This window comes from Gigantopelta aegis, chromosome 14, assembly GCF_016097555.1.
Source record: "Gigantopelta aegis isolate Gae_Host chromosome 14, Gae_host_genome, whole genome shotgun sequence".
Lineage (NCBI taxonomy): Eukaryota > Metazoa > Mollusca > Gastropoda > Neomphalida > Peltospiridae > Gigantopelta > Gigantopelta aegis.
This window is the reverse complement of record NC_054712.1, coordinates 20,035,545-20,056,574: the sequence shown is the minus strand read 5'-3', so window position 1 is coordinate 20,056,574 and position 21,030 is coordinate 20,035,545. Positions and strand designations below refer to the sequence as shown.

The window sequence follows — 21,030 nt, the reverse complement described above, 5'->3', positions numbered from 1 at the left end:
CGACTAATAAAATATTTCTACTATTAAACTTGCATATTAAATATATTTTCTTGTTTAGAATATCAGTGTCTGTATATTCAATGTGTTTCTGGTCGTCTTGATATTTCTAAGAAGTCTAAACTGGATTTCGTCTTCAAATAATTTCGTACGTACGAAAAAAAAATATTTTGGCAAATAAAATGAAATGTAACCTAGTGCAAATATTAGAACAATCAGAAACACGTTTAATATACAGCCGCTAATATTTTATGCAGAAAAAAATATTTTATATGTAATTACAATCGTTAAAAAGTCTCCGTTAGTCGATAACATCTTAAAAATTGCAGCAAACTCAGGAATGTCCCTTTAACAAGGGCTGCATGTGTTGGCGGTGATTCGTGAGGATACCTGTTTTTTTGTTTTTCATAAATATGTTCATTGGTGGGATAATATAGGGCAATCTTAACATTTCAAGTTGTTCATTGATTGAATTTGAAGAATTCCCAAAGAGATCATTTGTGCCAAGTTTCATGCTTTTATCACCATTTGAAAGGTTATTTCTGTTATTTGCTCTGCCAATAGTAGATGACAATGTTTAAGTGAGGTTTCAATACTGTGACTCCAATATTTGCCACTCTCATCATGGGGCATTAGGTTCAACATAAACAAGATGACTAGTATCAAAAAACTCTATTAAAATACATCTTAGTAATGCACATTTGTAGGACAGTATAGTGGTCATCTTGAAACATGGCCGCCATATTGAACATTCATGTGGTTCATTAATTGGATTTAATAAATGCCCCAAGCAGATAATCTGTGAAAGGTTTCACACTTGTATCATCATTTAAAAGGTTCTCGCAGTTACCTGATTTAGCAATGGTTCTATTAGTAGTTGGCCATGCTTTTGGGATGGGGAGGGCTACCTTGACCCTTATGTTTGCCACCCCCACCCCACCAGAAGCCTTTTTGTTAACATATATGATAAGGAAATGAAAAGAATTATAACCCGACTCATGTTTCATCTGTACTCGTATCTGTATATATGTGTGTGTGTGTGTGTGTGTGTGCGTGTGTGTGTGTGTGGTGTGTGTTGTATACGTCTTTCTAAGATGGTACATAGTTGTACTGCATGTTGATTAATTAACACGTAACCTTTAATTTATTAAAAGCGTGTTTTCGTTTTTTACACAGTTAATATCGTGACGCCATGTAACGCAGAACATCAGTATACTCTGGGACGCGGCGATTCACTGTATGTAGAGGCGAGGGAGTGGCCCCAGGCGGCCTGTGCGTCCAGTCTACTGGCAGCCAAGGGTTGTTGGAGGATCTGCCTCGAGATCCAGGTGTCCAGGTTCGACCGGTGCGCCGCCTCACTCGCAATATACGACTCGGACGTCTGGAACTTCCACTCTGCAGATCCTTCTGTGGTAGGTTCTCTCTCTCTCTCTCTCTCTCTCTCTCTCTCTCTCTCTCTCTCTCTCTCTCTCTCTCTCTCTCTCTCTCTCTCTCTCTCTCTCTCTCTCTCTCTCTCTCTCTCTCTCTGGCACTCCTACTTTTCAGATCTTTCTGTGGTAGGTTCTCTTCTCTCTGTCTGGCACTTCCACTCTGCAGATCCTTTTTTTTTTTTTTTTTTTTTTTTTTTTTTTTTTTTTTTATGTCTTTCGCTGATCCTATCAAAACACGTAATGCCATGATATATTTCTTTCTGTTGAACTTTTGTTGAAAATTTACTTGACCATGGTATTTTTAACAGAAATACAAGTAAAAAGTATCTTTATTTAATTAATAATACAGCTGTACAAACATAACTGACAAAATTATCCTCCCAAACAAAAACATAAATTTAGTTTAAAAGAAAAAAGTTTTAAAACTTACACACAACGACAGGACATTGTGTCATCATTATTTAGCTTCGTATTCAGTTAGTTTTGTAGATCTTATCGCAATTGTACTTCATAACTATTTTTATATGTACAATTGTTTAAATTACTCTCTTTTTTCAAATACGACAAGATGCATTGGTAATCATCAAACTTAAACTCATAATAATTTACAAGGGAGATAACTGATTCATTAATGTTCACAAAAATATAAATATCATTTCTATATTTTCACTGTAGCTAAAATACAGTGAAAATATGACGTTTTACCGAACATAACGTTTATGGTTTGTGTAGATCTATAAATTTCATTGCTATATGCATATAATAAAGGATATTTCTGGGTCGCAGAGGACGAAAATAACACTTTTATATAGCATAGACTTCATATATTGCACTAAAAGTATGAGGTTTTTTATGGGCTATCATGGTGTTTCACTATTTTATCAGCAGCTTCAGTGAACTGTTTGGCCGTATTTAATACCGAAACATGAGTCTACCTCTTTACTGTTGATTTTTTTGGTCATAATTCTATAATCCTGTATAGCCTGGTCACACAATGCGAGCAGAATGTAAAATGTGTTTAGTGAGGACTATCATCGTAAATATCAGCCAACACGAACACAACTTAACAGGGGACTTCTTACTTAATATAATGTTTTCTATATTTACCATATTTTGACAGAACAGAACAGAGCAGAACTCTATTACTCTCAACTTCACCATTCGGTGACATAAGAGGCGTACACAAGTTTACAAACAAAATTAGCAATCAATATAGCAAGACATTACATAAATAACAGTACATAATAAATAATAATACAATATAAAATAACTACAAATAGGTTTTCAGAAGGAACACGCTTTGTTTATAACATTGATAAACTGGCACATTTTTTCTTAGTGTGCCAGCATTTTAGCAATTAAACAGCTGTGTGAATTTAATGACATTGGGCCAAATAATGTAGTATTTCTTTAAATACACCCAATAGCCGATGTATGTTTCGTGCTGGGGTGTCGTTAAACATACATTCATTCATTCATTCATTTTTTGCTTTCTATATGCCATGTATTAGAAAGAAAAAGGCTTCTAATAACTGAAAAAAAGACAGCGAAAGTGTAGTTGTACCTAAGGTCGTTTGTACTTATTACATAAATAAACAGTTTTAACGCCAAGTTCTAGTTGATTGAAGCATGGCAAAAAAGAAACATTGTTTGAAAAACGTTCAATATCATAGTCTGAGAAATAGCTTACAGAATGCAAATTCAAAGACTGAGAACTAACACGAGAGTAAGCATTACTGAAAATGGTAGAGACTTTAAGGTGAATACCTGTTATGGACAATACCAATGCAACATTATTCCGTTCTTACATCATTGGCATGGAAAGAAAATGAGTCAATAATTCAATAAACTAGGAAGGTATCATCAGAAAAGAAGCAGCAAACGCCTAATGGGATCTCTGTTTTCATAGTGATTTACAAGTGCTTGCCATTACAGCTGTCGATAAATATATCCACGGATAGTCTTGTATAAAAGGTCAAGAAGGATGCATTGCCATCTTGAGTGGTAGGCTATCTATAGACAACGCACTCGAGAGATATTTTAGGGCATACTCATTGATTATGTGATAGTCCAAGGGCATTATAACAACAACAAAAATTAAAAGAAAGAAATGGTTTATTTAACGACGCACTCTCAATATTTGCATGGTCCTTAACCATATATCCGACGCCATATAACCGTAAATAAAATGTGTTGAGTGAGTCGTTAAATAAAACATTTCCTTCCTTCCTTCCAATCCATCCATCTGTCTTATCTATCTATCTATCTATCTATCTATCTATCTATCCGTAGTACACAAAACGGATCTCCAGCTCGTAGAAACTGATTAACAACAACATGTAATTACATGTAGTACACTAGTATTTAATATAAAACTACGTTATGTCAAGCAAAACAGAAACAATAAAACACATTTATCAAAATATTTACGTTCCTTTTGTTGTTCAGAATATATAAACCTCACGATAATAAACAAAATAAAGGCTATTTTTCATTCTAGCCAGTGCACCACGACTGGTATATCAAAGGCCGTGGTAAGTGCTATGCTGTCTGTGGGATGGTGCATATAAAAGATCCCTTGCTATTAAGAGGCAAATGTTGCGGATTTCCTCTCTGTGACTGCCAGAATGACCAAATGTTTGACATCCAATAGCCAATGATTAATAAATCGATGTGCTCCTGTGGTTTCGTTTAAAAAAAACCCAAACAAAATAAAATGCTCTTGTATATCACTTCTACTTGCCCCCCCCCCCCCCCCCCCCCCCAAAAAAAAATCTAAAAAAATCCTGGGTCCACCCTTAGAAGGTGACCTTTTTCTATTAGGCCTACTTGTATTCCATTATAACATTTATTCAGCTCTATTTCTTTGTTGACAAAATAATATACATGCATATAATTTTGTTGAATAATTCCGTGTTTCATATATTTAAAACGAGTATCACCAATGTTGTGTTAGTCTAAAAAAAATTGCCGATTTGGCATCCGTTTTGAAAAGATTCACACTAATGGCATAATGTCGGCTCCTGTTTTAAATTTGGATTTCACACTTTCTGTTTGACTTGTGCCGAAACAAATTTAATTGGGATGATAGACCCTTTTGGCTGTTGATAGGTTGGATTGGAAATCGGTGGTGATTGGTGATCACAATGATGCATCGCTTGCAGTCGTAGCGTTTCAGGAGGTGCTGTGGGCTGCATGGGCACACTTATATAAGCTGCAACAAAAACAAATATAATATTAATAACATTAATTATAACATAAGAAAGAAAGAAAGAAATGTTTTATTTAACGAAGCACTGAACACATTTTATTTACGGTTATATGGCGTCAGACATATGGTTAAGGACCACACAGATTTTGAGAGGAAACCCGCTGTCGCCACTACATGGGCTACTCTTTCCGATTAGCAGCAAGGGGTCTTTTATTTGCGCTTCCCACAGGCAGGATAGCACAAACCATGGCTCACTGGTCGGTGCAAGTGGTTTACACCTACCCATTGAGCCTTGCGGAGCACTCACTCAGGGTTTGGAGTCAGTATCTGGATAAAAAATTCCATGCCTCGACTGGGATCCGAACCCAGTACCTACCAGCCTGTAGACCGATGGCCTAACCACGATGACAAAAATTAAAATCAGAATAAATAAATAAATAAATAAATAAATAATAAGTACTAATAAGAGGGTGGTCGAAATTTTAATTCACAGATTTAATATATTTTCCGGTGTGTTCATATTTATAGAAATATTAGGGCAATGACCGCTAAACAAAAACAAAAAAAACAACAAAAAAAACCGGTCAAACTTTTAGAGCCATCGGACTACAGGCTGGTAGGTACAGGGTTCGCAGCTCGGTACCGGCTCCAACCCAGAGCGAGTTCTTAAGGGCTCAATGGGTAGGTGTAAGGCCACTACACCCTCTTCTCTCTCACTAACCACTAACAAACTAACAACTAACCCACTGTCCTGGACAGGCAGCCCAGATAGCTGAGGTGTGTGCCCAGGACAGCGTGCTTGAACCTTAATTGGATATAAGCACGAAAATAAGTTGAAATCAATCAAACTTTTAGAGGAGTCGTAATTATAGCAGAAATATTACTTTTTCTGTTGATAATGTACAGAAACGAGGTTGCAGCAGTAACAGGAATGTTGGAGGTAGAGTTTGGTGTTCTTCTGGAAAGTCTGCGACAGTTCGCATTGAGTCTCAAACACAAGATGTCGTTGACAGACGTTACAAATTGGAAGCGAGGCTCCATGCCAGAGCTGACTGCTCTTTGCCAATGAAAGATTCGTCTGCAGATGCAGGTAACCACACATGACTTAAATATTATTGTTATTCCTTGCTGTTCGTTTATTATATGTTGTTGGGGTTGGGTGGGGGGTTGTTGGGTTTTTTACTTTGTTTGTTGTGGGATGGGATTTTTATTTTATTATATATATTTATATATATATATATATATACTACTCAAAAGAATTTAAGGGTCAGACGATATTTTCGACATTATTTTCTGAATGTCAGTTATATTAGCTAGACCATAATGTCACGCATGGTATTGTTCCATTTTGACGAAAGTGGGTCTAAGCAACCCATAAATGAATTAAAATCCACTGTCATTGACACTGTCGACTAGTTCTAATGGCGAAAACATGCTTACATTTGCACGTAAATTAGGGCGAAAGCGAAAGGTCTTCTAAGTGCCCATAACTTGCTTTTTCACAAAGCGCATCATTTGCACGCTTTGCACGTGTATTCCATGTTTCCAATGCTGAATTTCCGTATAATTGGAGCTTGCGTTCGTGTACGGTGCACGCTCCAAATTCGACAATGGTACGACTTCAACTGACTATCGAAGATCGAGGAAGGGCTATTGCTTGGCTTCAGGATGGCAATACGCAAAGAAATGTTGCTCTGAGACTTGGTGTCAGTCAGAGTGTCGTTGGCCGACTGTGGCAACGGTACCAAGCAACGAATTCTGTTCGAAATCGTCCACGTTCGGGAAGACCCCGAAGCACTACAAATAGAGAGGACCGCTACATCACCAATATGGCTCTACGTCAACGCACAACCACTGCACGCCGATTACGTGACAATCTGCGGACTGAAACTGGAACTCGAGTGTCTGATCAAACCATACGCAATCGTCTGAGAGCCAATAATCTACGCTGCCGTCGCCAGGCTGTTCGACCACCACTCCTACCACGTCACAGAACGGCCAGACGTCACTGGTGCACGCTTCATCTGCGGTGGCAACGTGTTCAGTGGGGTCGAGTGATGTTCACTGATGAGTCCAGGTTTAATCTCCAGTTCAACGACGGTCGGGTTCGTGTCTACAGACGTCCTGGGGAGCGCTTCGCTGACGTTAACGTTAGACAACGTCACCGGTTCGGTGGTGGCAGCGTCATGGTGTGGGGCGGCATCTCTATCCACCACAGGACCCCCCTCTATGTGGTGGATGGCAATCTGAATGGAATCCGCTATCTGAATGAGATTATCCGGCCGTTGGTTCTCCCAGGCCTTCAGCAGATTGGCGGCGGGGCAGTTCTGCAGGATGACAATGCCAGACCCCACCGCGCCAGGGTGGTAACGGACTTTCTCAGACAACAAGGTATCGCCAGGATGGATTGGCCAGCATATTCGCCTGACTTGGCCCCAATAGAGAACGCCTGGGACGAATTAGGCAGGAGAGTTCGGGATAACAATGCCCCTCCGGCCAAACTTCATGATCTGGGTCAACTTCTTATGGCAGAGTGGCAGGCCATTCCCCAAGAGTTCTTCAGACGTCTGATCAACAGCATGAGGCAACGATGTGTCGAGTGTATTCGCGCCAGAGGTGGATTCACACACTATTAAACGAATGTTCTAATGTGTAAAATCCATGTTTGACAACCTTCAACTTTGACAGCATGTCATGTGACTTTCTTGTATACAGTGACGTTTATTTGTGGTTTTTTGTAAATATGGAACAATAAATAAAAAAATTGGTGTAGTTTACATCATCAATCTAATACACTCTGAAACTTATTTGGTTATATATATATTATTTATTTTTATTTTTTATTATTATTATTATTGTTTGTTTTTGTTGTTTTTTGTTTTGTTTTGTTTTGTTTTGTTTTGGGTTTTTTAGGTGGATATGAGGGTTAAGATATTATTTATAACTATTTAACTTTCTTTTTCACTGAAAAGAATTTTAAAATCTCGCTACATAAATAATAATAATAATAAGAAGAAGAAGAAGAAGAAGAAGAAAGAAAGAAGAAAAGAGAGACTAAGAAAGAAATGAAAACACACAAAAGATGCCTTTAAAGACGGTGGACATGTAATAATTAAGATACTTTAATTAATAACGATTTATTGTGAAGGGATGCATACAAGACTCCATTATTTTTATTAACGGAAAAAATTGTAATTTAAACTATATGTACAATGTACAAAATGTTTATGGCACAAACAGTCACTAAAATTAAATGTATTAGACATTTTTTAAAACCATATTTTTCTGTTTCAGCCCTTTCAGATAGCGTGCTACTTGGGAGACTGGTATTTATTGGTATCGTTGTGGGAGCTGTTTTTGGCGGCATTCTGCTCTCATCCGTCTGTTGTACTGTCATCTACTGCCTGTGTTTGAGAAACAAAAACAGACAGGATACCACAGGTACGCATAGGCCCTATTTCTCATCCCAGCAAAGTTAATTGGAGTAGGGTGAGTGGTGAGGGCGGACAACAGCCTGTTAGACCCAGTGGCGAGCTTTACGCGGTCCCAAACTTAATCTGATTAAAATCAGCTCCACTGGGTCGTTAATTTCCTATAGTATAGGCCAGTGGAGCTGAGTTTAATCAGATTGAAATTTAGATAGGCAGTCCAGGGCCGTAGCTAGCGGGGGACGGGGGGGGGGGGGGGGGGGGGGGCAACTGTCCCCTTGCCCCCTCCCTGAAAAAAATCCGGAAAGCATTATAGAAACTTAAAGAAAATTCTCTTCTTAACTGTTTTAACGGAGTTTTAGACTATTAACTACTCAGTTGCCCCCCCCCCCCCCCCGCCAAATAAAAAATCCTAGCTACGGCCCTGCAGTCTTCCATCCACATCAGGTCCCAGTAACAGTTTCCTAGTACAAAAATACAAACAAAACTGTTCTTATCAACGTAACAACATTGTTGATACAAGGGCGGGACGTAGCTCAGTGGTAAAGCGCTTGAATGATGCGCGGACCCACGGTCTGTCTAGGATCGATTACCGTCCGTAGCCCATTGGGCTGTTTCTCGTTCCAGCAAATGCACTAAAACTGGTGTGACCGGCCTCAGTGGCGTCGTGGTTAGGCCATCGGTCTACAGGCTGGTAGGTACTGGGTTCGGATCCCAGTCGAGGCATGGGATTTTTAATCCAGATACCGACTCAAACCCCTGAGTGATTGCTCCGCAAGGCTCAATGGGTAGGTGTAAACCACTTGCACCGACCAGTGATCCATAACTGGTTGAACAAAGGCCATGGTTTATGCTATCCTGCCTGTGGGAAGCGCAAATAAAAGATCCCTTGCTGCCTATCGTAAAAGAGTAGCTTATGTGACGACATCGGGTTTCCTCTAAAAAAACAGTGTCAGAATGGCCATATGTTTGACGTCCAATAGCCGATGATAAGATAAAAAAAATTCAATGTGATCTAGAGGCGTCGTTAAATAAAACAAACTTTACTTTTTTTTAAAACTGGTGTAACAAAGGCCGTGGTATGTGATGCCATGTCAGTGGAATGGTGCATGTAAGCTGAACTGAAACTGTATTTACGTGCTTATATAACACTAAGTTTTCAGGCACGCCCATCACGGGTTTAGCCTCTGACATCGCCAGTGACTAAGTCGGGACGGGACGGGGGGGGGGGGGGGGGGGTAAGTTTGAGGTGGGCGGAATTTGGAATAAAAAAATTAGAAGTTAGGTCAAAGACCTAAAACCAAAAATGAGACCTGATAACATTCTACTAATGTCTGGAATAAAAAATTAAATCCAAAAACTAAATTAGATTGCTCGGCCGAAAAGGTTTAAGGTCATTGGAGCAATTTAGACAGGCTGCCAAAATAAAGTACGTCGGACTATTTACGATTTTTTTTTTTTATATATATATATATACATAAAATCTTGAACTGTGGCCTCTAAAAGTTTAAAGTCCGCCTAAGCCCTTACCTGTAGGTGAAGGTTCGTTGAAAGGTTGGCGCCTATGGAAAGGTGATGAACTGCCTGCCGTTGAACTTTGGCACAAGTTTTTTCCACCTGTGATTTAGCAGAGTTTAAGCTAAATCGACGTAATGGACGCCCGTGATGATCTTCAATATCCTGTGGACGGTGGTGTTTGTTACGTCACGATTTGTCACACCGTCACGATTTGTCACCCCTGGGTGACAAATCGTGCAGAAAGGTATACTTGATGCACGATTTGTCACCCGTTCTTCACCAACGTAAATTATTTTCCTTATAAATACATACATACATACATACATACGTACGTACGTGCGTGCGTGCGTGCGTGCGTACGTACCTACATGCATACATAGATACATACATACATACATACACACATACGTACGTACATACATACATACACACACACAGACATACATACATACATACATACATACGTACGTACATACGTACGTACGTACGTACGTACATACATACAATGTCATGTTCATGGCTGAGAGGTATTGGGTTCGAACCCAACCAGAGGCTGTGTGGGTGTTTTAATTACCAGTACCATCTAAATAGCTTAGTGGGTAGATTACCATGTTTATATCCGAGAGGTACTAGGTTCAAACCCAACCAGAGGCTATGTGGGTGTTTTAATTGCCAGTGTCATTTAAATAGCTTAGATCATGTTCATGGCTGAGAGTTTCCATAACAGAAGGTTTCATATGCATCGCTAAGGCCGTCATATGTCTTAAAGATTTTTGGCGAAGTTGACGTAGGAGCCCTATTTAAACCTCTCAGAGACAACTGGTGCGATATTACTTCAAACTGACAATTTCTATCTCTCCGAGGATCCATTAATATTTGGAATGACTTGCATATACATGTATTGATATTAACATAACCGGCTTGCGTATGTAAATAATTATTACGTCACGCTTAGAATGAAGAAGAAATATGAAGTGCGTGCATGCATGCATGTGCGTGCTTGCGTGCGTGTGTGCGTGTGTGTGTGTGAAAATACCAGTACCCTGTATTGTGTCATATTGCTTGTATAAATTTCAATTATGTACACAGGCCATGCTTACCCTTAGCATGGATTGTTGTTTTCAAGTAATTAAGGGACTGGAAAAAAAAAGACAATAAAAAACAAAACAAAAAAAACACTGAACACATCAAACTCTTTTAAACGATCTTTATATTTTAAAAAACGTAATCACATCAACAAACATTCAAATGGACCTTTCCCATACGCCATGTAAAGGTACCAAAGTGCGTTTGGTCTCTTCTGATCTCTAAGTATTGTTACATATAAATCCTTTGATTATGATTTTCAAAGGAATTTGCGTGTGTGTGTGTGTGTGTTGGGGGGGGGGGGGGGGGTCATAGGAGGGAGATACGGAAAATGTTGAACCTTGACTGCATTAAAACGCGATTTCCTGGCATCTGGACGTTAATACTTTTTAACAGTGATTTTTGACTATTTTATGTCTTGTTATATTGATATTGGGGGGGGCAGTTTTATAGTCTTACCTCCCCTTGAAACACAATAAAGTTGGGATTATTATCAAGCTTGGGCCAGTTCACCTGCACCCGCCTCCACCCCACTCCCCACCCCAACTCCCACAAATAACCACACACTGTCTTACAACAATAGCCATATTATAGCTTTACGCTGGAACTTGTTCGTTCGTTCCAAAAAATCATCTGCCTCCCCCTACAAAGAAATCATAGCTTAGACCTTGGATACCGGACGTCGATACGACTGAGGCCGTGGCATGCATACATACATACATACATACATAAAAACATACATACATACATATATACATGCATACATAAAAACATACATACATACATACATACATACATACATACATACATACATACATGCATGCATGCATACATCAATACATACATACATACATACATACATACAAATGTATACATACATACATACATACATGCATACATACATACATACATACATATATACATACATACAAATGTATACATAAAAACATACATACATACATGCATACATACATACATACATATATACGTACATACAAATGTATACATACATACATACATACATATATTATGGAGGTGCATGTACGTGAACATGCTGCGTTTGAAGTTACATAAAAAGCGGCACATGATTGACGTTGACTTCTTCAAAGTGAATGGCGTTGCTTTGATTGTAAAACAACATCGGTGTATTTTTAAAGAAAGAAGATCAATGCGGCGTCCTTCTCTATATAATAACCAATGGTTTCAGCAACTTTTTCAAAAGAACGGGTACCTTCAGAAGAGAAGACTTCGGAAATGTTCGCAGTAACACGTTAGTATTCCTTTTTCATAATTTTTTATTTGTTTGTCTGGTAGATTTGATTGCTTAATTAATTTTCCACCTTTAATCAATTTAATAAATACTGAAATCAAAAACATGTTTAAGCTAAAGTCAACTGATCAGATTACTATTGAAGATGCCAGCCATTATCCATTAATTTGTCTTTAGGGATCCCAGCCGCCTGAACAGCTTGAAGAATATATTTATTACATATTATGCATGCACATTTAAATACTGGGCACAAGTTATTCAAATAACCTGAACGCCTCTTAGTTATAAATGATACAATATTGGCGACTTCATTTGTTTCTAAAATATAACCATTAACAACATCAAATAGTAAAACACAAATAAAAATAAACTTTAAAAAGAAAAGTAAAGATTAGAAAAGTAAAAGTTCTTTATTTGCTTTGTTTTAAAACACATCATTGGAAGAGGTGGGGTCGTAGCCCAGTGGTAAAGCGCTCGCTTGATGAGCGGTGTGTTTACGATCGATCCCCGTCGGTGGGCCCAAAAGAACTGGTGTACCAAAATACCGTGGTATATATTATCCTGTCTGTGGGATGGTGCATGTTTTTAAAATAATCTGATAATTGTATATTTATTTATTCTATTGTATAGTTAAAGTTATATATGTGATAATTGTATATATGTATTGTTTATTTATTATATTGTAAAGTCTATAATATAGTAAATCAGGCTTTTACAAATGATTTATTTTAAAATAATTTTTTACTTTTTTACCACAGAATGACACCCAATAGCCGATTTTATTTTTTGTGCTGGGGTGTCGTTAAACAATTCTAATGTTTCCTAATCGAAAAGAGCAATCTATGGGGTCGTTTTCTCTTCAATTATCTGCGTTGTCCTTTACCATAATATGTCCAACGCCATATACACTGAAAATTAAAATGTGTTGAGTGTCGTTAAATAAAATAAAAAATTATATTTCATTTCTTTTTCTCTGATATTGTTCTCTCTCACTCTCACTCTCCTCTCTCTCTCCTCCTCTCTCCTCTCTCTCTCTCTCCTCTCCACCTCTCTCCTCTCTCTCCTCTCTGCCCACTTTTCCTCTCTCCTGTCTCTCTCCCTCCTCCCTCTCTTCCCCCCACTCCCCTTCCTCTCCCTACCTTCTAGCCCCCTCCCCTCCCTCTCCACCTGCTCCCTCTCCCTCTCCTCCCCTAGGACGTCCCCCTCTCTCCCTTCCTCTCCCTCCGTCTCCCACAGTCCCTCTCTTTCCCTCTCTTCTCCTCTCCTCTCCCTCGTCTCTCTCTCTCTCTCTCTCTCTCCTCCCTCTCTCTATCTCCCTCTCTCTCTCTTCTCTCTCTCCTCTCTCTCTCTCTCTCCCAATCCTCCTCCTCGCCTCTCTCTCCCTCTCTTCCTCTCTCTCTCATGTTGATAATCGTGGATGTTTTTCGTTCCTCTGATTTCGAAAAATAAATATAAAACATGATTATTCTCAGTTTAAGTATTCTTTTTTTTCTGTCCAGGGACAAAATAATTTATATATGGATCGGATCGAGGAAATTCCAGAGCAAGTCAGGAAGTGTCGACCTCATCCATTCTTCCCGGCCTCGGTGGCGCCGTGGTTAGGTCATCGGTCTACAGGCTGGTAGGTACTGGGTTCGGATCCCAGTCGAGGCATGGGATTTTTAATCCAGATACAGACTCCAAAACACTTCGGGTGCGCTAGCTGCACTTGTCCAGTCCTCTTGCAAGGCGGGGCCTGAGTGAGTGCTCTGCAGGCTCAATGGGGTAGGTCTTCCTTCCAGGGTACGGGGAACCACTTTGCCACCGTCACCTGCCTAACTCGGAAATCCAGTCGACCAGGTAAAGACCTCCAACCCTGAGTGAGTGCTCTGCAAGGCTCAATGGGTAGGTGTAAACCACTTGCACCGACCTGTGATCCAGAACTGGTTCAACAAAGGCCATGGTTTGTGCTATCCTGCCTATGGGAAGCGCAAATAAAAGATCCCTTGCTGCTAATCGGAAAAGAGTAGCCCATGTAGTGGCGACAGCGGGTTTCCTCTCAAAATCTGTGTGGTTCTTAACCATATGTCTGACGCCATATAACCGTAAATAAAATGTGTTGAGTGCGTCGTTAAATAAAACATTTCTTTCTTTTTTCATCTATTGTTACACTGCTTCAAAAAGGAGCAGTACGATACTATTTTTCAGCTTGTACAAAGCACATTTAAAATCCAAGAGAAAGAACTCACAAGGGTGCAAGTCAACGCTAGGAGACAGTATTTTAGAAATAAATTAAATTTCTCTGTTGTTGATGGCAAACTACGTTTCAATCAGAAACGAGAAATGAGATGCCTACCTTAGTAAAAACAAATTTTTGAAAATAAAATTACGGATGCGGCCCAAGAACAATCTGGCACCAGCTTCGTGATGGCTTTGCCAATGTGTCATACAGGAACATTGGAAAATCCAGAAACAACCAAAGACGTACCAAAAGACGTTTCCTAAGTTTACTAATACTGTGCCACCTAAACCAGTGACATCTGATGCTATAAATGAACAATGGCAAATCGATTTAATTGACATGAGCAAGGACAAAGTCATATATCATGGGAAAATTCAAAAGTATATCTTGTCAATCATCGACACATTTTCGCGATTTATTTTTCTCAGACCATTGGTCAGGAAAAAATCCTTGAAAATAGCAACAGTCTTGCAAAAAATCTTCGCAGAGCATGGAACCCCGAAAATAATCCATTGCGACCAAGGCATGGAGTTCCGTGGAAAAGTGGAAAAGCTTTTCCACAAGATAGGAATCCAAATTATCCGAAGCCGCCCTTATCACCCGCAAAGGTCCCACCGGGAAGTTCGAAGGAAAATACAATACAGAATCCTAAAGAAAAAGGGCTTCAACTGGGCGAAGAATCTCTTTCAAATTCAAGAAAGCATAAACTCCATTCCAAAAGAAGTGCTCGGGTACAAAACTACGGTACAGGTTTTCACCAATAGAACATGTAAATCCTTATAAGACTCTGTTAAACAAGCCTCGCAGCATTCGAGTGATATAATGATTAGAACCTGTTCTCGAAGCACTCACACTTCAATCTATAATATTGAAGAGAAGATTCTTCTCCGTTATTCTGCCCCTGCGCGTGCTGTAACCTCACCGTGGTGCAGGGGTGTAACATTATCTTTGAGAATGGCCAATACAGCACAAATCCCCTTGTTTTCTTCGGGATACAATTAAAATTTTGAATAAAAGTCAGTATCTATCTGTCATATTTGGGTTTTTGTACAGTTTTTTACACTGTTTTTTTTTGGATCTTGAATTTTTATATTGATGTTGATCGTCACTTTATTTGTTTGCATTACCATAGTTTGACACCCAATAGCCGATGTATTTTTCGTGCTGGGGTGTCGTTAAACATTCATTCATTCATTCCGTTATCCTGCAAGAAATTCTAAACGGATTCTGCACCAACGATTTGTTTTGACAGGTATCGTCCAGGATAGAAATCTCCAGAAGAGTAAATATCTGGTCAAATATAAGAAACCAGATAATGAAGAAGTATGTCAGTGTCTGTCTGTCACGGACATAACAAGCACAACAGAAGAAAAAGAACAACAAAAGAAACTATTAAAATTTAAAAAGAAACTGGTGGCAAAACGAACGTTGAACTTGAAGCTGAAGAACGATCTTCGCAAAAAGAAATATCTGATCCCACTGACACACGAGGACAGAGTTAACAATTTGAGTAAAACTCATACGATTGATGTGTTATTAGACCTAAGAGATAACCCTGGAAGTTGCCAGTTTGCTTCAGTGGCAAATCAGCTTTCATTGTACGGAATCCACCGGACTCAGCAACCCTTCGTCAGAATGCAGTGGATCATATACAAAGATTTTGTGATACGTACGGACCATTTGTTGTTGGGACCATCGAGTAATACATCAAAGATATGCAGAAAAGTACGACTATGGTGACAATGTTACACTGATGGCACTAGCTCGAGAATATAATGTACAGTTTGTGATACTCTCATCCGATGGACCAGCCCATACCATTTTAATATCACCCACTGGATATTACAACGAACACTCTTTCTTGCTGACACTTGGCTATCTGCCTGAAAACAGGGGAGAACATTATATGAGTGTCAGTATTACACAGGATGTTGAACTAGAGCTGTTAACATGGGTACCTCGGCTAGAAACCGGACGAAGCCCTATCTCAACTGAGCAGTCATTCGTAAATCAAGCATGGGATGTATCTGAGCAGTCGATGTACGAACATCCTTTTGAGTTGACAAATTGTACAGAGACAGGAAGCCCAAGCAACCATTCTGACTATTGTGCAGTCAGTCCTTCACTGCAGTTATCGCCGGCACTTTCTTCCCAGGAAATCACCCCAAATTATGACTTAACTTTTTAGTCAGCCCAGGAGCAACCATTTTCTGAGCAGTCCGCAGAAATGAAGGACTGCCCGAGAAGAGATAGTCCACAGAGGCAGCCAGTCAGCTCTTCTGCAATCATTCCTCCACTGCAGACATTCCATCACGGATCCGTCGACTCTGACCATCAGTCACAAGAATACTTGCCGCAGGAAATTCAGATGTTAATTATCCGTATATTACTAGAACTTGATCCAACCAGAATATACATTCTTCAACGAGTCAACTCCTTTTTCAGGTCTGTGGTATCTGAAATTCCATTTCCCAGACTTCATATTAATTATTCCATGCTTCCAGTTGTTCCTATACATCATTAGTGTCAGGCGGTTGGTAAGAGCAGCAGGACGAAACAGTGGCTTGGCACTAGAAATTAGGAGGATCATGAATAATCTCAGATGGTTTAATGGCTGATTGTATTTACAAGAAGACCACCACAGAAGTTTCTTAATTATACATATGTGGTTTAGGCGCTGATTATGGTAGCAACAGATGTTGCAAGTCATACATTTGCAAACAAAAAACAAAACAAAAACAAACCGGAAAGCCATATGAGAAGAAAGAGAAAAATACATTTTGTTATTAATAAAATAAACAATAAAGAGCGACAATCTAGAGAATATTGAATAGGAAGTGCTACACGAATTGTGCATATACTCCCAGTGGCTTAATACGCTGCGTCTAATACTTCTATTACAAATTTCTAACATTATTGCCAATGTTATTTGATTTGGTGCAGTGATACTTTAACAATACCACTAGAGGCGATTATTTAATTATCGGATATCAGTTGTTACACATTTGGTAATTCGGACATAGTCTTGAAAGGAAACCCTCTACAATTTTCCACTGGCAGCAAGAGGTCTTTTCCATAGACAGGATATCACATACCACAGAACAAATGGACTTTGATATTAAAGGTCTACAAAAATAAGGTACACACGTTCTCTTGGGTGACAAAACGTGCAGTGATGCCTGCACGATTTGTCAACAGGGAGAAAAAAATGCACACACGCTGCACGATTTGTCACCCTTTCTCGGGTGACAAATTGTGCCGGGGTGACAAATCGTGACGTAACATTCCATCCCCTTGAAGAGGATCCCTTGTTGGTAGAGAGTATCGTGGCGTAACGTCACCACAAGGCAGATAATACCATCGAGCAGATCCGAGTCGTGGATCGCCAACTGGGAAGCGTTTGAAAGTTCCTTCCTGCAAACCGCCCGGCACCGAGTCCACGTTGGTGGTGTCGCTGACCAAGTACTTGGTGTACTACGGTGTGTGCGACCCGGTGTGTGCGACGCGGAACTCTTAACAAAGCACCACATAGATTTATCAATACTCCCAGTGTGTGTGGGGGGGGGGGGGGGGGGGGGGGCATATCGAATATCGAGAGCACATGGCGAGATGTCTAGCTTCATCGATGTACAACTTGGGAGTGGTGCATGTAAAAGATCCCTTGCTATTAATGGAAAAAAATGTAGTGGGTTTCCTCCTGGAGACTATATGTTAAAATTGCCAAATATTTGACACTTGATTAAAACTTAATCGATGTGCTCTAGTGGTATCGTTAAGCCAAACAAACCTTTTGGGACATATTACCACGGGTATATGAGACGAGGGGGATTGTGCCAAAACAGAATTGTTTTTACGTCAAGAATTTAACCTTTTAGCTCAGTTAATCCTGATGGACTGGGGTGTGTGTGTGGGGGGGGGGGGGGGGGGGGGGGATTTAGCTCGGTCGAATAACAGTGAATAAGCACCATTTATATCGCCTTCATCTAGCTTTGCCATTCCCTTGTCAGTTACCCCTCTTCTATTGATCGTGGCTGGAGTTGATAAGTGGAAAATCTTTAAATGCGGCGTAGTTCGCCCAGCACTGCTATGAACATCCAGTACACAAAGGGTAACCGTTCAGCATCAGTATCTAATCTGTTCAATTGTATGAGATAAACTATGTCTTAGTTATTACCTATTGTACATTACGAACTTTTGTTCAATGAATTTACGGAGTCATTGCAAAAATAATCTCACCAATAGATTGTGCATCATCTTTTTAGTGCAAACAAACTTTCAGTACAGCTCCCAGCAGCCATCATGGATTTGGCCTTCTGGTGGAGATAACTCACTAATAGATTGTGCATGATCTTTTTAGTGCAAACAAACTTTCAGTATAGCTCCCGGCAGCCATCATGGATTTGGCCTTCTGGTGGAGATAACTCACTAATAGATTGTGCATGATCTTTTTAGTGCAAACAAACTTTCAGTATAGCTCCCGGCAGCCATCATGGATTTGGCCTTCTGGTGGAGATAACTTTTTAGTGCAAACAAACTTTCACTCCCGGCAGCCAATGGATTTGGCCTTCTGGTGGAGATAATTCACTAATAGATTGTGCATGATCTTTTTAGTGCAAACAAACTTTCAGTATAGCTTCCGGCAGCCATCATGGATTTGGCCTTCTGGTGGAGATAACCTCACAAATAGATTGTGCATGATCTTTTTAGTGCAAATAAACTTTCAGTATAGCTTCCGGCGGCCATCGTGGATTTGGCCTTCTGGTGGAGATACCCGGGACTTTCGCGAGGTAATGGGGGCTGACAATAGATTTAAGGTTCCAAGGACTTGAAATCCACTTTTAATCTTTGGTCCCCAACAATGGTCACAGGGCAGAGCTAAATATGATCCCCACTAACATGCTTGGCTGTATCACAGTAATACTCTATAGCTAATAATTATAGCATAAACATGCCTTTATTTTATAATTAATGTTATTAATATTACATTTGTTTTTGTTGTATGTTGCAGCATATATAAGTGTGCCCATGCAGCCCACAGCACCTCCTGAAACGCTACGACTGCAAGCGATGCATCATTGTGATCACCAATCACCACCGATTTCCAATCCAACCTATCAACAGCCAAAAGGGTCTATCATCCCAATTAAATTTGTTCCGGCACAAGTCAAACAGAAAGTGTGAAATCCAACTTTAAAACGGGGGCCGACATTATGCTATTAGCGTGAATCTTTTCAAAACGGTTGCCAAATCGGCAAACAAAATTAGACTAACACAACATTGGTGATACTCGTTTTAATTAAATGAACACTGACTGTTTCAACAAAATTATATGCATGTATATTAATTTGTCAACAAAGAAATAGAGCTGAATAAATGTTATAATGGAATACAAGTAGGCTTAATAGAAAAAAGTCACCTTCTACGGGTGGACCCAGGATTTTTTTGGTTTTTTGGGGTTTTTTTTGTTTGGGAGTTTTTGGGGAGGGGCAAGTAGAAGTGATATACAAGAGCATTTTTATTTTGTTTGGAGGTTTTTTAACGACACCACAGGAGCACATTGATTTATTAATCATTGGCTATTGGATGTCAAACATATGGTCATTCTGGCACAGTCATAGAGAGGAAACCCGCTACATTTGTCCCTTAGTAGCAAGGGATATTGTATATGCACCATACCACAGACATGATAGCACATACCCTGGTATTTGATATACCAGTCGTGGTGCACTGGCTAGAACGAGAAATAGCCTTTATTTTGTGTTTTTTATCGTGATATCTATATATTCTGAACAACAAAAGGAGCGCAACTATTTTGATAAACGTGTTTTATTGTTTCTGTTTTGCTTGACATAACGTAGTTTTATATTAAATACTAGTATACTACATGTAATTACATGTTGTTGTTAATCTGTTTCTACGAGTTAGAGATCCGTTTTGTGTACTACGGAGATATAGACCGATTAGACAGACAGAGAGATAGATAGATAGATAGATAGATAATACAGACACACACACACACAGAGAGAGAGAGAGAGAGAGAGAGAGAGAGAGAGAGAGAGAGAGAGAGAGAGAGAGAGAGAGAGAGAGGGAGGAAGGAAGGGAGACAGATAGATAGATAATACAGACAGAGAGAGAGAGAGAGAGAGCGAGAGCGAGAGGGAGGGAGGGAGACAGATAGATAGAGAGATATATAAGACAGACAGATATATAGATATAGATAGATAGATGGATGGATAGATAGATAGATAGAAAGACAGAAAGACAAAAAGACAGAAATATGCACGTGTACATGGATGGATGGATTGGAGATCTGTTTTGTATACTGCTGATAGATAGACAGACAGACAGACAGACAGATATACGGGTAGATAGATGAATGGATGGACTGTTAGATTGACAGACAAATAATATAGATACATGTGTAGATGGATAGCTGTTTCATAAGCTACAGATCACAGACGGCCAAACATTGAACATAGTATTACTGACTACCTCACGCTGAATTCCACGGTTTGAAAAATGTCAATAGCCCTAAGGCGTTCTCCTTGTCGTACACGCCGCATCACTAATTAAAAGACAAACAAGGCATAACATCCAAAGAACAAAGGTTAATTGATCATGAGATTCAGCAAAATTAACAGTAGTAATCACTCATAGTATAACCTTGATTTAACGCCCACTAATGTAAGTTTGGCGTTATATATCGAGTTGGCGGTATAGTGAGGGTGACTTGGGTTTACTACCCAACCTATTTTGTTTGACGTTGATGAATGTCTACAGAATGACATGTTTTAAATAAAACTATTAAATAATTATATAACATGTATTATATTGCACGTTGTTGGTTATGGGGTTGATACCTCGACTAT

The 21,030-nt window shown here is 39.4% G+C and overlaps 1 protein-coding gene across 1 annotated transcript; it reads left to right on the top strand.

The window, feature by feature from the left end:
- The first annotated feature begins 3,120 nt into the window (after positions 1–3,120).
- On the top strand, positions 3,121–19,785 carry LOC121389126. The gene is made up of 4 exons (XM_041520738.1): positions 3,121–3,153; positions 5,545–5,728; positions 7,933–8,079; positions 19,170–19,785. The coding sequence occupies exons 1-4, from the start codon at positions 3,121–3,123 to the stop codon at positions 19,340–19,342; spliced, it is 537 nt and encodes a 178-aa protein (XP_041376672.1). The 3' UTR covers positions 19,343–19,785.
- The last annotated feature ends 1,245 nt before the right edge of the window (positions 19,786–21,030 follow it).

Excerpts from the sequence above, each read along its gene's own strand:
- LOC121389126 (XM_041520738.1), top strand. The coding sequence starts at position 3,121 with ATGCAAATTCAAAGACTGAGAACTAACACGAGA. Across the intron at positions 3,154-5,544 it reads GACTGAGAACTAACACGAGA|AAACGAGGTTGCAGCAGTAA; the intron begins GTAAGCATTACT and ends GATAATGTACAG. Across the intron at positions 5,729-7,932 it reads AGATTCGTCTGCAGATGCAG|CCCTTTCAGATAGCGTGCTA; the intron begins GTAACCACACAT and ends TTTCTGTTTCAG.